The 18,107-nt window shown below is 44.7% G+C and overlaps 1 protein-coding gene across 1 annotated transcript in view; it reads right to left on the bottom strand.

Moving 5' to 3' along the window:
• Positions 1–5,720: 5,720 nt before the first annotated feature.
• Positions 5,721–18,107, bottom strand: part of LOC311324437 (tyrosinase-like) — a gene marked incomplete at both ends in the record, with an annotated part of 32,791 nt that continues 20,404 nt past the window's right edge. Inside the window, 3 exons of the mRNA XM_084456891.1 lie at positions 5,721–5,866; positions 6,354–6,408; positions 8,078–8,171. Of these exons, the coding sequence (XP_084313017.1) occupies positions 5,721–5,866; positions 6,354–6,408; positions 8,078–8,171 (295 nt within the window). The remainder of the gene's footprint in view (positions 5,867–6,353; positions 6,409–8,077; positions 8,172–18,107) is intronic.

The following is an 18,107-nucleotide window of genomic DNA, read 5'->3' as shown; positions in this document are numbered from 1 at the left end:
CTCTTTCATCCTCCCCACTGGTTGTCCTGACATTGTCTGCATTCAACTGGGGCATTTTAAGTCTTTTCCAATGGTTGGCTAGGCTTGACAGTTCAGCCTGCAGTCTTCCAGCAGTGGCTCTTTCATCATACTTCTGCAAGCATTTGCTCAGCTCTTCAGCTTCAGTTGGAAGGCCCATTTCATTTATGTTAGGGAAATTCCATATGAAAAATCATATCTTGGTCGACACCAAAAAGTAAGTGGAATGCCTTAAACGGCAAATACTTGGAGACAAACTTTATTGATTCTGGTGATCATAGTTTTGGAAATGTCCATTTGTCACAGTGGGTCAGAACATTTGTAAATTACTTAGGTTTTAAAATAAATGTTTAAGTCATACAGTTACAGAATTGTAATAATGAGGAGTCTGTTTTGTGTGTAATTTCTAATTTACAGTAAATATTAACACTAAAGATTTGCAGTCTAGGCCTAATAAAAATAATGATTAAAAATATGCCTATGAATAAAGTCCTAATTTTGCAACCTAAATGTGAGCAATGAACGCTGAGCAGTGAACGTAGAATGCAAGGCATTGGGCTACTTTCTTAGGTGACACAATTGAAGAACTAGACAAACAAGTTACACACTCTGGTACAGTAGGTGGCTGTATGCACATACAGCCAACACACAAAAATAGCCAATGTGCCCTGGATGGTATCTCGTGATACGGACATGATTGCAGTATCAAACTGTATGTTGTTACCTCCGCCTTGAGAGAACGTGCTAAAAAGTAAAAATTTCACTGTGGAGTTAGAATACTACTTTCCACCGACCACCACTGCTCACAGATGTAAAGTATGTTGACACAAATAATAGGAACATATATCTGTATCTACATGATATGTATCAACTTATTATTATTGGTCTAGAAGAGATCAGACCTGAGAGTAACAGACTCTAGCTCCTTCGGTAGGGTGTGTGTGCCTTCAAACCAGTAGGTTGGAGTTCAAGCCCAGGGAAGGGTAACACATAAATAATGTAGTTTTCTTGTATATTATAGTGATTGTGTTTTGTTTTAGTTTTTTGTAAATTATGTACATAGTGTAAATCATGTATATAGTTTAATAAAAGTGCTGCTCCTGTTGGCATCATTGCAATGCTTGGCATGAGAAGTCATGTAATCTTCCCAGTGTGACGTATGCCACACACATTTCAATTTCTTTATTGGATTTTCAATCAAAGATACAAATCAATATCAAAATCCAACAGTAGCAAGAGTCACACAACACAGTGCAAGATCACATTCACATAATGTAGTCCCAGCAGGGAGATCAAAGCTATTTATGGATATAGGTAACAGCGTCTTTTCCATATGAAATGACTGCCAATGATGGCAGACACAGAACACACACACACACACACACACACACACACAAACATGCACAATTAATAAAAAATGTACATATAACGAGGATGAGCATCCCATAGATGGAACACTCAACAACTAATTAGAATGCTGGGCTGTCATGATCAAAATTATTTTATGACATCTAGAACAATTCTTCTATGACATCATAACAAAGACAGCTCATACAGTAACCTCACCCTGGAGTGCATTCACTATTGAATTTCTTTGAACATTGAACATTTCTGACTTTTCTGATGGCTTTTCAGCATTTAAAGCTTCTTATTGGAGTTGCTCTCTTAGTGGCGGTGATCAAGATTGATCCTTCAGACATCAAGGCCTTCAGAGATACCCTGATGTCTTCCATACTGCCTAAACAGTGGTCTGCCTCTCCACCTGGACCGCGTCACCCACGACTTTCACTTGACTTTGACCTCGCCTCCTTCACTGGTCTTCAAACTGTGACAGAGACAACCGACGCCCACCAGATGGAGACCAGCAGGTTCTGGGTCTGGGACTATATGGAGACCAGCAGGTTCTGGGTCTGGGACCATATGGAGATCTGCAGATTCTGGGTCTGGGACCTGTTAGTTAAGACCTTAGCGAAAAAGACATCCAACGCCCACCAGAGGACCAGAGAATCCCTGGTCACTCCCATGATCAAAAGACCGACCAGGATCAGGGCTCTGGACAGTGGCACACAGTCCTGGGACCTCTCAGCTAAGACCTCGGCTAAAATACTCCTTGCTGTGGGAGTTATGGCCCTGGGAGCCACAATCTTCTGCCTTCTAGGAAGAATTCATTAGGGGCGGTCCTAAAGGTAGACTGGGACACCATGGAAGGGACTGAGGATACAAGGGGTGCAGACTAGCGTTCGTTGGCGTTCTGACATATAATTCGCCATAAAGTAAGATTCTAGTTCATCTGGAAAGGCTTTTTTAAATATTTAGCGTAGAACTATTTAGTCGCAGCACATACGTGTGTAAACTTCCGCAAACTAGGTAGCCTAGCAACATAAACAATAACAATAGCTACCGTAAGTAGTTCCGCTTCCTGAATCCCCTCTGCGGATTGATCTACACATCTACAACGGTCGCTTCAATACAAGTCAATGGATTTCATAAAATGATCAATGAAACCCTACAGGATTCATACTTTGCGGCGAATTTGATGTCAGAACACCAACGGACACCAATTACCCCCTCTGTTAGCTTCTTGTCTTTGAAATCGAGAGTATAACATGTTTTTGAATGATTTTTCAAGGTGCCCACCCACATCCATTGTAAGACCAAAACGGTGGTAGAGCAATTATCAGACTTTCTCAAAAGTGCTAGTTTTGTCAACGTTTTGATCTGAACCATTGTATATGATCATAAGTAACCTTAAAACAGGGCTAAACATGCATTGTCCCTTTACTACTCCTTTAAGTTTCAAGACTTACATTAGTAATTGTGTTCTCCCCTCCTCAGGTTAAAAACAGAGCAAACCAGGGACTGCGACCAGACAGAGGGAAAAGACAGAAGACTGCTAACAGAAACCTCTGAAACTTTTTGTATTTAGTAAATTATGTTATGAAATTATGTACATAGTTTAATAAAAGTGTCAACATGTATCTGTTATTGAGGTTTGATTGTACCCTAGGCCTACTGAATGGGCTCTGACAGCCCAGGGAGAAAGAGAGAGAGGGAGAGAGACCTCTGATAGCCCAGGGAGAAAGAGAGAGGGAGAGAGACCTCTGATAGCCCAGGGAGAAAGAGAGAGAGGGAGAGAGAGACCTCTGATAGCCCAGGGAGAAAGAGAGAGAGGGAGAGAGAGACCTCTGATAGCCCAGGGAGAAAGAGAGAGAGGGAGAGAGAGACCTCTGATAGCCCAGGGAGAAAGAGAGAGGGGGAGAGAGAGACCTCTGATAGACCAGGGAGAAAGAGAGAGGGAGAGAGAGACCTCTGATAGCCCAGGGAGAAAGAGAGAGAGGGAGAGAGACCTTGCCGCTTTCTTATCTCTCAATCACAGTCTGTTAATTTTTGTCCACTTACACATTCAACACATTCAACACATTCAACAACAACAACGAGGTCTGTGCTCTCCAAGCACCCTTTCTAGATTTCTAGTTTTTTCCCCGCAAACAATTACAGGATCATTTTTAATAGGGTGTCATTTGGACTTCATAACTTGGGATAAAAGAAATGTTGAATTACCTACATTTTCATGTTCTATTCTATAAAGGACATATCTAACTTACTGAAAAACATACTGGTCAAGCTAAGGCGCCAAAATTATATTATATTTAGATATATTAACAACATGTGACACCCGAAATATGTCCACCCGGACATAGGCATAACTGTTTAAATATGTTTTCAATGCATGATTGCTATTAAATTTTGATTTTTATATGAATTGTATGTCCCTCACTCTAATCATATTGTGTTTTACAACCAAAATATTTTTAAACAGCATATATTGAGAAACCAGGCCAGGTCCAGCCTGGCTTATGTGTGTTGTCTGGCTTGTTTCTGTGCGGGACTGGTAGGACGGTAATGTCTGATAAATAAAGATGGGTCTTGTCACCTGGACACATCAGTTCCAATGTTTCCAATGCTAATCCAGCACAATAAGAGCGGGATAGCCAGTTAGCTCATGAGCTCACAACAACTAGCAGCAGCTTCCATAACATTAATGGTAGCGGTCAGTGGCTAACGCAGTTACACTGATGATAACATAAAGTCATCCCCACCGGTTGGAGTGAAAGGATGAACATGTGGAGGTTTGGGGTATAGTCCCATAAAGTCATCCCATAAAGTCGTCCCATAAAGTCATCGTCTTCAACCCCAGTCTCCAGGGTGGGAGTCCAATGCTCTCACCACTACTCTACTTGTGCAGTGTAGATCGGCGGGTTGATTTTGGTGTCCTTCTTGATTTTGGTGTGCTGGGACTACTGCCTCTTGTGGTGCCAACAGAGAAAGTCAGGCCAACATTGTCCACAGTAACGGAGGGAGGGAGGGAGGGAGTGATAACCGGACAAACGCTATACTAGGTACGCTGGCTTACAGCCACGCACAAAAAAGCATCAATACATTAAGCTAATTTCTCCATCACCACCTAAAGCTGTGCCAGTCAACAGTCAATCACTGAAAATAAACCACATAGGCGTAGAGTGACTGGTGCATCACATCCTATACAAAAATGAATTGCTATAGGATTTGAAGTGTCCTACTCCTATTGTAATGAGGACTGTCTGTCTATAATGCAGTAGCGTACCGTGGGGTCTTGCACAGGGTCTTCTCCGACATTGTTATTACTCCCAATGCCCCCCCCCCCCCCCCCCCCCGCCCGCACACCCCGTATACACACGCAGATAGGGAGAGAAACTACGCACGTAGGGGTCAGTGGAGTCTGGTGGGTCCTAGAACCGGGTAAGCCAGGACCAACGAAGCACGCACGCGCAGCGCGCCCACGTTTTTTTGGGGGGTGCGCTGTCAAAGCATGCCCTGATGGGTTTCACAAGACCAGAAGGGCGCTGAGCATTGGAATTTATATGTAAAAACATACAGGAAAACTATAGTAGCCTAGGCTACTGATGTTTTTTTAAACACATCAACAAAGGCCAATAATTTGAGAGCGAGCGAATAAGAGGGCAATATTTAGGCCGAAACAACCAAGCTTTTAGGGACCCTTAGGACAGAGCACTCAATAGCCTACTCCCCTACTTCACTAATCAGTGTTTAGCCTACTAGGCTACTAGGCGTATTAGCCCACTGCTCCAGGTCTTGATTTGGTCTTGATTTGATTTGGTCTTGACTTCCGTAAGCTATAATAATTTTACCTGGCCTACAATGTTAAGTGAATAACGAGCTAGTAAGACCGGTGTCAACGGACCGTAACGTGGACTGTATTTTCATGAGGACTGTAGGGGGCGACGGAGCACTACCAAAATGCTAAACACGGATGACAATGAAGCGATATGGCAGAATACAAGACACATTTAAGTCAAAAACAGTCTGAAAGTCGATTTCAGGCTTCCCCTTATGGTGTCAGAACGATGGCTCTTTATCTAACATGGGTCGGGTTTGATACAACGACTGTACCTACTTGATACGACGACTAACCCACCTTTCGTTGCTCGTGATTCTTTGTAGGTTTCTCCAATTGCGTCTAGAGGCATTTTGGTCTGCCACCAGGTCTGCGGCCAGGTCTTTCTGCACCACCTGTCCCTCCTGGCCCACACCAAGCGGCACAACGCCCAGAGTCAGTGCCAGGCGGCGGGGGTGGTGTCATCAGGGGCGGAGAAGGTCCCCAGAGGGCCCGCCAAGCTGGCAGAGAAGAAACCAAAAAAATCTTAAGCGAAACTGTTGTTGGATGGAGACGGGGGTGGCGGTGAGGCCGGGGGCCCGGGAGGCCCCGAAAGGAGACAGGAGGAGAAGGGTGAGTTCCTGTGCGCGGTGGTGTTCCCGCCGTAGTGGTCTGCAGCGTCATTGACGCTGTCTCCAAGGGGCCCGGGGGCCAAGCGGCAGAGGCTGCACCACTGTGGGCCCTGCCCCCTTCCTGGACGCCTTCCTGCACCACTGTGGACCCTGCCCCCTTCCTGGACGCCTTCCTGCACCACTGTGGACCCTGCCCCCTTCCTGGACGCCTTCCTGCACCACTGTGGACCCTGCCCCCTTCCTGGACGCCTTCCTGCACCACTGTGTTCCCTGCCCCCTTCCTGGACGCCTTCCTGCACCACTGCGGGCCCTGCCCCCTTCCTGGACGCCTTCCTGCACCACTGTGGGCCCTGCCCCCTTCCTGGACGCCTTCCTGCACCACTGTGGGCCCTGCCCCCTTCCTGGACGCCTTCCTGCAGCACTGCGGGCCCTGCGGGCCCTGCCCCCTTCCTGGACGCCTTCCTGCACCACTGTGGGCCCTGCCCCCTTCCTGGACGCCTTCCTGCAGCACTGCGGGCCCTGCCCCCTTCCTGGACGCCTTCCTGCACCACTGCGGGCCCTGCCCCCTTCCTGGACGCCTTCCTGCAGCACTGCCAGGTGCACCTGCTCGCCAAGTCTGAGAGCTCATGAGTAATGTCATCACTTTGATTGCCTTATTCCTTAGTATTATTTTCTTTGCTTTAACATAACCAAACTGCAAATTGATTGTGGTTCATTTTCATTGTAATATGAGTTGCAAATAAAGATTGTTTTCAATAAATATGTGGCCCAACATGCATCAAATCCCATAAATGGGATTCAGAAGGCGGGATAGCTCATGAGCTCACAACAACTATCAGCAGCTTACATAACATTAATGGTAGCGGTCAGTGGCTAAAGCAGTTACACTGATGATTCCTGTAACGTTAGCTATTTTGCTGCAATTGGTTCAACTTCTGTTTCTGGACAAAGGTAAGGGATAAACCCAGACAACACAAGGCCAGCGGATCTACAGCGGGTCCCCGATGGACGAGTTGGCGCACCTCCGGCGGAATATAACACAAGGCTAGCGGACCTACAGCGGGTCCCCGATGGATGCTCCACCACCATTCCACCGGTAGTTTATTGTCTATATCCTAGGGGCCCATTGGCCCTAGGCTTATGGATTTCTATTGCTAAATTAACTGACTGAAAATGTTTTTGGTAACCCTTCCTTTCATAGTCAACAATTACTAAACATTTACCTGGTAAATACATGCAAGTATATACATGCAAGTAATTACCCATTATCAATCAATCAATCAATCAAAGCTTTATTTGTATAGCGCATTTCATACCCAGAGGCAACACAATGCGCTTTACAGAGAACAAGGGAGGTGGGCATACGACCCACTCTCTACATATTCCAGAGGGAAGCAAAAAAACAGTAATCACCCGGGGGCCAGATAGGTGAGCTGTAAAAATTATTCCCTGACCCCTCTCAACAAGGCGATCGAGCAAGCTCCTGGAGTATGTTTGTCTACCGGCTAAGAACATTTATAAAGCAGTACATTCCATTAAATTACATTTCAGAGTGAGAGAGGCTAAAAGCATCATAGGAGAGAGAACATTCTACGGACATGCTACGACATTCACAGCAGACACGGGGGTATCTATCGGACTCCGGGAGGTCTGCTGGTGACAGTGGGGCATCCACTGGACCTGGTTAGAAGATAGGAGGGAGAGAGAGAGGCACTAGGGAGAGGGAACGCAGAACAGGGTTAGTAGCACATAGAGCCATACAGACCACACAGATATTGAAACAGGCAACCTGGGGCAAGCTCCTGGAATATATTTGTCTAACAGCTAAGAACATTAAAAGAACAATAAATTACATTAAATTCAATTTTCAGAGCAAGAAAGGCTAAGAGCATCAGGTCCAGGCCTAAGCCGGATGTGGACTGATGTGTGTCTGTGTGTACGTGTGTGTGTGTGTACTAAATACTACGATATCCACAGCTCCACAGCTGACACTGGACCTGGTTAGAGGATAGGAGGGAGAGAGAGAGGCACTAGGGGAGGCGGAAAACAGTTAGTAGCACACTGAGTCATTGAAGCAACACAGCTGTCAGAACAGAACAAGCCTGTTTCAGGATAACCAGCTTCTGTACACTACTTGATATACATACATTGCATAGCAGGATAGATACCAATGTATACAGAGGATTCACAGGTAGGTTTGAGGCTGCCTTTCTGTGTCTCAAGTTCCTAGCTAACACAACACACACACAACACACAACACACACATGCTTACCTTCCAGGAGGAGGAAACGGAGGCGGGGCTGATGAGGTTGGGCTGCCGCGGGCTCCGGCCCCCCATCAGCTCGTCCGTGCAGACGTGGCAGCCGCTGGCGTCCCTCCAGTCCCAGTAGGGGATGGAGAAGGCGGGGTCTCCGGTCAGCCGGCCTATCTGGTGCTCCCAGTGCAGCAGGTAGATGCGGCGCCAGGGCAGGAAGGCGGCGGCCTCGTGGGCGAAGTCGATGTCCTCCCACACGTTCCCGGCCCCGCCCAGCAGAGCGTCACGGGACACGTAGTAGTGCGTCCACACGACCAGGTCGTACACGCTGACGTTGGCGAACAGGGGCCGCTCGCCGTCCACGCCCATCTGGGCGCGCGTCCCCGTGGCGATGACGTAGTCTGGGCTGACCGTGTCCTTGGCCAGGTTGAGGTAGGAACGCCGGCGCTCTGCGGCCGACAGGCTCAGGATGTTCCTCCGCACCGACGCCGTCTGCTTGCCACAGCCCCGCCCCGAGAAGCCGAAGTCGCAGTCCTCGCAGGCCACCGTAGTTCCCCGTGGTTGTAGAAGAGCAGGGGCCAGCGCACGCGGTCGTCCACGCCGCGGTGGGGGTACTGGCGCCCGTGGGGCTCGTCCAGCAGAAGCCCCGCCCAGACATGGCGCCGCAGGCGGAGCTGTCGCCTTCCCACACCGGGCAGCAGGGGCGTGGCGCAGGAACTGGCCCCGCCCCCGACCTCTTGACACTTATATGAACAGTAAGTGTGCGGTATAAAATAGAATAAACTATATACTGTATGTTCCAGTTAAAACCTATTAGTCTTATTTCCCCCTTTTGTTATACTTGCACACACTGTAACACACGACGGTCAATAACAGCAAACACAAGTCTAATCATATTGTATATGCATTTTGTATTTATGATGTTGTGTAAAGCACACTGAGAGGCCCGTTATGTCTGAAATGTGCTCTATAAATAAAGGTTACTATTATTATTATTATTAGACGGATTTAACGTAATGATGACCACCACACGACCAATTTGTTGTTGGTACAACATGTGAGGTTAATCGCGCGACAATCCAAATCCAAATTACAGTATCTGTCCCCGCGCAAGGTGCCCTCATTTTTCACTGAGCACCTGCCCCCCAAAATGTCTGTGCACGCCACTGAAAACAAACCATATAGTTTGGAAACAAACCAATAAATCAGACAACTGAACAATATAATAGCCTACAGTGCTTTTATTATTGACATTATTGTGTTATTCCAGATGGTGTGTGTGATTACAGACCCGTGTAGTGCTGCCATGGCCAGAGGAACGTGTTGTTGAGTATAATGACAGCTTCTAATATCAGACCCCAACTCCACATCCCACTCCGCAGTGTGTGACTGTATTTTAGTCGCAACACAAAGCGCTCACGCATCATGAGGAGGAGAAGCTTCTACTACAGGGTTCTCCGGTCAGCTCGCGCTCCTCCGGTATAAACCGGTCACATGCTACCGGGGCAGACCAGACCATGAGGTTCTCCTGATCCCGGTGAAGGAACTCACTGGAGCGCGCGGGAATAAACATCACTTAATAACCGTGTCCACGGGGGTCCCAGGTCCCGCCAGCAGACACACACACACGCACACACACACACACACACACACACACGCACACACACACACGCACACACGCAATACACACGCGCGCACGCTCAAGACAACGTAGGCTATGGTGTGATTATGACGTAACAACCATCTGAGTTCAGTTCGATGTCTTTATTAAGATGAAAGTTGTTAAATATCATTCAGTGTAGTATGAGCGACAAGAGCGACATCATGGTAAGAACAATACCCCTCCCCTCACCCCCATAATTATCTGGATGTTGATTTAGGTTTTTATTATAATTGTCTATTCTATTTGCGTATAATTTGTTTACCCATAATGCGTTTCTAAAAGTAGCTCAGGTCTATATACGCTTAGGTGGCCTGAAGTTTGTCATTGTTGGCCTAGAGACCAGAAATCCAATATTTTCGAAGGTCTGGGTAGCCTGCGCAAAAATTGGGAATATAGGCCCAGCTCCAATAGTATCCCACTTCATTAATTAGGCCTGGAGGCTTGTACGGTAGGACCCCACTTATCTGAACCCAACGGGACCGAAGGTCGTTCGTATCTCTGAAATGTCCGGATGACTGAAACGTATGTTAAAATGCACCAAATTCAATAAGTGGTATACTTGTTTCATATAGACTCATAATAGACCAATAAATACCATTAATTGCTTGTGAAAATGCATCAAAATTGCAATCAAATAGCCAACTAAACTCTTACAGCCTAGCCAATAATAGGTCTATAGTAGCCTAGAATAAAATAAACCAATTTCCACTTGAATGCGGGCTTTGATCAAATACAGTACCTTATTCTCAAATGAGGCCCACGCTGTATCTATAGGCTACTGTATTCACAGAACAAAATGGTATAGCCTTAAAACAACCCAACAACAATTAGAGCAAATGATAATCAATAAATAAATAAATGAAATGACAGACACGTTGTCGTGTCTTAGGCTATTGTAGCCTAAAAGAAAGTCTCTAAAACAACCGATTAACATTATTTCAATTCGTAGCCTATAGGCTTAATAAAAGTCGATGGGCATAATGTAATAACTGGACAATAATGTGATCCACGTATTACGTTAGTGACTAGCCTACAACCCCTCCCTGTTAACAGGGTTAGGGTTAGGGTTAGGGTTAGGGTCTGGAGGTCAGAGAGCGTGACCTGGGTTGACCTGGGTTAGCGCCTCACACCACACAGCCGTAGGCCCGAATATCAGGCTGCCACCATCACAACGAGAGCGCAGAGCGGCTTGTTCATAGTTGAGGGCGATGTGGGCGGTTGCGGATCCGATGGTTCACCCGTGGTTCAGAAACCCCGTGGCCCCGTGACTCTGGTTCACCCGTGGTTCAGAAACCCTGTGGCCCCGTGACTCTGGTTCACCCGCGGTTCAGAAACCCCGTGGCCCCGTGACTCTGGCAGCCTACGGGCGGAGATCAAAGCATGTCGCCAAACTACCGGTTAAGAATGGTCTTTCCTGGAGAACATACCACACATGCTCGGGATATTATAGGCGAGAATTAAGCCTTCTCAAGACAAATCTATAATTAGCTGTATTTGATATGTAGCGGATACTTAGGATTATTTATTTAATAGCCTAATATCAATAGGTCTGATTAAATCTGCATAATTGATCACTCCACTCAGAATAGATAAGTGATGAATGTGACTTAGCTGGATGTGGTGAAAGCTTAATCAAGATGACTGTTCACTTCACAGGATGAACTAAACACAGAGGGAAAGAAGAAGTCTTACAGGAAATCAGACAGAAGACCTGCTAAGGTGAGACCTGGAGCAGAGGAGCGAGTCAGGTCCTCTGTGTTTCAACCCTTTACTTAGGAGTGAGTAGACTACTCTACCCTAACAAAGAAGACTTAGGGCTGAGTAGGCTACTCTACCCTAACAAAGAAGACTTAGGACTGAGTAGGCTACTGTACCCTAACAAAGAAGACTTAGGGCTGAGTAGGCTACTCTACCCTAACAAAGAAGACTTAGGACTGAGTAGGCTACTGTACCCTAACAAAGAAGACTTAGGGCTGAGTAGACTACTCTACCCTAACAAAGAAGACTTAGGTCTGAGTAGGCTACTCTACCCTAACAAAGAAGACTTAGGTCTGAGTAGACTACTCTACCCTAACAAAGAAGACTTAGGGCTGAGTAGACTACTCTACCCTAACAAAGAAGACTTAGGGCTGAGTAGGCTACTCTACCCTAACAAAGAAGACTTAGGGCCGAGTAGACTACTCTACCCTAACAAAGAAGACTTAGGTCTGAGTAGACTACTCTACCCTAACAAAGAAGACTTAGGGCTGAGTAGACTACTCTACCCTAACAAAGAAGACTTAGGGCTGAGTAGGCTACTCTACCCTAACAAAGAAGACTTAGGGCCGAGTAGACTACTCTACCCTAACAAAGAAGACTTAGGGCTGAGTAGACTACTCTACCTTCACAAAGAAGACTTAGGGCTGAGTAGGCTACTCTACCCTAACAAAGAAGACTTAGGGCTGAGTAGACTACTCTACCCTAACAAAGAAGACTTAGGGCTGAGTAGGCTACTCTACCCTAACAAATAAGACTTAGGGCTGAGTAGGCTACTCTACCCTAACAAATAAGACTTAAGGCTGAGTAGGCTACTCTACCTTAACAAAGAAGACTTAGGGCTGAGTAGACTACTCTACCCTAACAAAGAAGACTTAGGGCTGAGTAGGCTACTCTACCCTAACAAATAAGACTTAGGGCTGAGTAGGCTACTCTACCTTCACAAAGAAGACTTAGGGCTGAGTAGGCTACTCTACCCTAACAAAGAAGACTTAGGGCTGAGTAGACTACTCTACCCTAACAAAGAAGACTTAGGGCTGAGTAGGCTACTGTACCCTAACAAAGAAGACTTAGGGCTGAGTAGACTACTCTACCCTAACAAAGAAGACTTAGGGCTGAGTAGGCTACTCTACCCTAACAAAGAAGACTTAGGGCTGAGTAGACTACTCTACCCTAACAAAGAAGACTTAGGGCTGAGTAGGCTACTCTACCCTAACAAATAAGACTTAGGGCTGAGTAGGCTACTCTACCTTCACAAAGAAGACTTAGGGCTGAGTAGGCTACTCTACCCTAACAAAGAAGACTTAGGGCTGAGTAGACTACTCTACCCTAACAAAGAAGACTTAGGGCTGAGTAGGCTACTGTACCCTAACAAAGAAGACTTAGGGCTGAGTAGACTACTCTACCCTAACAAAGAAGACTTAGGGCTGAGTAGGCTACTCTACCCTAACAAAGAAGACTTAGGGCTGAGTAGACTACTCTACCCTAACAAAGAAGACTTAGGACTGAGTAGACTACTCTACCCTAACAAAGAAGACTTAGGGCTGAGTAGACTACTCTACCCTAACAAAGAAGACTTAGGGCTGAGTAGACTACTCTACCCTAACAAAGAAGACTTAGGGCTGAGTAGGCTACTCTACCCTAACAAAGACACCTACCTACCTGAGTCAATCAGGGGTATAAAGACAGAGTCAATCAGGGGTATAAAGACAGAGTCAATCAGGGGTATAAAGACAGAGTCAATCCGGGGTATAAATACAGAGAGAATCAGGGGTATAAAGACAGAGTCAATCAGGGGTATAAAGACAGAGTCAATCAGGGGTATAAAGACAGAGTCAATCAGGGGTATAAAGACAGAGTCAATCAGGGGTATAAAGCCAGAGTCAATCAGGGGTATAAAGCCAGAGTCAATCAGGGGTATAAAGACAGAGTCAATCAGGGGTATAAAGACAGAGTCAATCAGGGGTATAAAGACAGAGAGAATCAGGGGTATAAAGACAGAGTCAATCAGGGGTATAAAGCCAGAGCCAATGAGGAGAGAATTGTTACATACCGCTCACTTAGATAAGAGGTCAGCCATGTTGCCTGGCGAAGCGTGGCTCTATTAAACACATCCTCTTCATGCATCCTCTTGTCTAAGTGTGTTGTATGTGACAATCCTCTCCTGAGGAAATATCTTTGTTGATGTGGCGTATTTTCAGAACATTGATACAGTACTACTGTCTGTTCCTTACAGCACTTAGACAGCAACCAGGATTCCACCCACAACACCCTGCACATGGTGGAGGAGACGCCGTCTTATGAAGGTACACACTTTATTTTGATAGAATTACTCTTTTTTCACATATATTCTTTGCTGAGAAAATACAAAGCTATAGCCTACTAACTAGAAGAGTAGTCAGAGAGCGCACACCTCTACCCATGATGCATTGTGTCAGCATGTACAGTGACATTAGGGTACATGTGTATGTTGTTGTATCGTTTGTGACTCATGTCATATAACTCACCTACCATTTCTCCTCGTCCTGACTGGTCAGCAGTCAGAAAGGCGCTTGACATCACAGCGCTTTAATGAAAAGTTGAAATTCAACTCAAAAAGGTTCTTTTTAAAAAGGCATCCGCCTTTTGCCTTTTCCCATTTCCAATAGGGTTGCATGTAAAAAAGGCGCCGGTCGTCTAGTGTGAACTTGGCCTTAGAGAAGTGGAAAGCTGTGGTCAGTGACCAATCAAATCAGCTTCCCCGCACAGCCCACTCCACGCGCATAAAATCCAAGTGGCTTCTCAAATATATCTCTCTTTTTTTCTCCGGAGGTTCTCACCGCAGCGGGATAGGACGATTCAACACGATTTTCTTTCTCAGGCAGTAAATTATAGAAAAAGTGCAATTTTTTGTTAATATATTAAGACTGTACAACTCAGTAAACATCTAATTTATACTGTTCCTTTTTGAGCTCTAAAAACACTTGGGCTTTTCACACTACTCACAAGTTGTGAGTAGTCAAATTTAGCGAGATAACAGTGACCACATTCTACACTAACACAGTCTAACTACTAACACAGAGTCTAACTACTAACACAGTCTAACTACTAACACAGAGTCTAACTACTAACACAGTCTAACTACTAACTAACTGGACTTCCTGTTTGGCTGTGAGTTACTGTGCCAAAACGTTTGTTGGTTTTAATCCAGTTTGATACCATCTTTTTGCGATCGCTTTCTAGTGGTAGCTTTTTAGCAGTAGAAGACATCGCCACGCAGCCTGCCTGAGCGGGCTATGCTTGAACTTTTCCACTTGCCAGCTTGTGCTTCTCATTATTATCCTTGGGGGAGTTGCTTGTGCACAGGAGGGATTCTTTATTGGGAAATAGCCGTTGGATTGTATTCAGACAAAGTAGGCTGGTACTGTCAAGGATCACAGCCGACTGATGCACCCTCCCTTCCCACGATGGAGGGTTATCAGCCGGGCTGGAGTTCCGTCTCTCATCTCTGACCAACAGCTGCCAACTTGGGCTAATGCTAGTTAGCTAGCTACATCGTGAATTCGTCAAACTTAATAATAACCAAACATAAAATTAAAAAATACTAATAATAGTAATAGATTACTTTTCTTCTCAAACTGCAAGCTTGCTGTCGGCAGCTAGATGACTGTTGACTAAATAACTGTTATTTTGTATACCATTATTTAGTAGTGCTATTATCGCGCACATTGTAGCAAATGTCACAATGCCCCTGACATCCGTTCCAGACCAGCAAAATACTAGGGCCGCAGTTGAACCAGTTTTCATAGCTGCGAACCAGGTTCTTATCTGTCGAAACACAAAGAACTGGTTCGCGATTCAGCACCGGCTCTGAACCGGCCCTCGAATTGGCTTAGTCGAAAAGGGGTATCTGTCTAACTACTAACACAGTCTAACTACTAACCCACAGTCTAACTACTAACAGAGTCTAATTTCTAACACAGAATCGTTGCATGAACGTTGCTGCAATGTACTGTAATATTATACCTACCATGTTGCAACCTAACATTAGAAATAACCATCTGGGAACACATTTCCCTCAGTCCAGCATCTATTTTTGACCACAAATACCTTTTCATACCGTTCACTTATGTTTGAATCCAACTAACGCAGAGTCTTCCTACTAATACAGAGTCTAACTACTAACAGTCTAACTACTAACACAGGGTCTAACTACTAACACAGGGTCTAACTACTAACACAGTCCAACTAAACAATTATTTTTTATTTTTTTTTACCGTTTATTTTCTATTCCTCTTTTACCATATATGTTCTGTCCTGTTATATTTTCTTATTTTACCTTTCTTAATACCAACTCATAAACTGTTTTTATTTATTCTGTAAAGCAATGTGTGCTACATTTGCTTGTATGAACATGTGCTATATAAATAAAATTCACTTTGACTTGGACTAACACAGTCTATCTAAACAGTCAAACTACTAACACACAGTCTAATCAAACACAGAGTCTAACTACCAACAGTCTAATTACTAACAGTCTAAATAAACAGCCTAACTACTAAAACAGTCTAACTACTAACACACAGTCAAACCACCAACACAGTCTAACTAAATACAGTCTAACTACTAACACAGTCTAACTACTAACACAGAATCTAACTACTAACACAGAGTCTAACTACGAACACTTAGTCTAACTACTAATACAAAGTCTAACTAACACACAGTCCAACCACTAACACAGAATCTAACTACTAATACAGAGTATAACTACTAACACGTAGTCTAACTACTAACAGAGTTTAACTACTAACAGAATCGTTGCATGAACATTGCTGCAACGTACTGTAATATTATATCTACCATGCTGCAACCTAACATTAGTTGTAAGTGAATAGAAATCACCACCTGGGAACACATTTCCCTCAGTCCAGCATCTATTTTTGACCGCAAATACCTTTTCAGACTGTTCACTTATGTTTGAAGCTAAATACTAACACAGAGTCCAACTATCAATACAGAGCCTAACTACTAACACAGGGTCTAACTAGACACACAGTCTAACTACTCCAACACAGAGTCTAACACACAGTCTAACTACTAACACACTGTCTAACTAAACACAGAGTCTAACTACTAACACAGTCTAACTACTAGCACACAGTCAAACGACTAACACAGTTTAACTACTAACACAGAGTCTAACTACTAATACAGAGTCTAACTACTAACACACAGTCTAACTACTAACAGAGTCTAACTACTAACACAGAGTCTAGCTACCAACACAGAGTCTAACTACTTAAACAGAGTCTAACTACTAATACAGTGTCTAACTACTAACAGAATCTTACTAACACAGCCTAACTACTAACAGTATAACTACTAACATAGTCTAACTACTAACACAGTCTAACTAATAGTCTAACTCTTAACACACAGTCTAACTACTAACACAGGGTCTGACTAACAGAATTTAACTACTAACACAGTCTAACTACTAATTCAGAGTCTAACTACTAACACAGTCTGACTAACACAGAATCGAACAACTAACACGGTCTAGCTACTAACACATAGTCTAACTACCAATACAGAGTCTAACTACTAACACAGAATTGTTGCAGGAATGTTGCTGCAACATTACAATATTTGAATGCAAGTGAAATAAAATAAAAACTGCTTTGCAAAGCAGCGTCAATGACAACTAGAAGCTAACAGTGTATCCTGGCTGTGGACATGTTAAACATTGTGAAGTACCCATATGTGCCAGTCTGGTCTATCTGGTAATGTTAACAAAGGGGAAAAATAATTTGTTGATCTGCCCCATGATTTGGATCTGCTCCAAAATGTAATGGATCTTCCTTGGCTCATGCTACACCCCTCCACCAAGTTGCATGGAAATCAGTGTGGTGGTTTTTGCGTAATCTTGTTGACTACATACACACACCACTGAAAACAAAACCTCCTCCCCCAGACTTGGTCCATGTCAGAGGTAATTAAGCTCTGGCATCAAAGTGGATTCAGATTTTGAGGACATTGAGGATCTCTCACAAGATGAAGCATGAACACAATTATGAAACCCAACTGTCTATGAGACTGTCATTCAGCATGTTTTATGGTTTATATTCATATTTTATATGTATTTAATGTCTCTGTAAATGTTCTATAATATATGTTTTGGGGTTAGTGCAGACAGAAAACATCCATCAAACGAATGCATTACTTCTAAACAAAATTACAATTGATTGTTCATTCCAGCGCAACATGGTGCCATGAAGCAGCCTGTCTCTGGTGCTGCTAGCGGTCCTGACCCTGGTGACCTGGCTACTCTTTATCAGGGACTCTTCCAGGCAGAAGAGTACCAGGTAGAACACGTCTCCCTCTCTAAACTGGGGATTGTGATGTTATAGTAGGACTCTAGGTTATAATGGTCTAAGAATACTCCAAACTAACAGTAGAACCCCCTGCTACAGGGTTCTATATTGCTCTGCAGTGTAGGATCTGGGTCCTCCGTTGGCGTGGACATCCAGGACCAGGCCTCTGTTGAGTCCTCCATCAAGGAGGACATCAAGGACCTGGCCTCTGCTGAGTCGTCCGTCCAGGAGGACATCCAGGACCAGGCCTCTGTTGAGTCCTCCATCAAGGAGG

The sequence above is a fragment of the Borostomias antarcticus genome (assembly GCF_949987555.1).
Source record: "Borostomias antarcticus genome assembly, chromosome: 23".
In the NCBI taxonomy this organism is placed as follows: domain Eukaryota; kingdom Metazoa; phylum Chordata; class Actinopteri; order Stomiiformes; family Stomiidae; genus Borostomias; species Borostomias antarcticus.
This window is presented reverse-complemented; position numbering and strand designations above follow the sequence as displayed.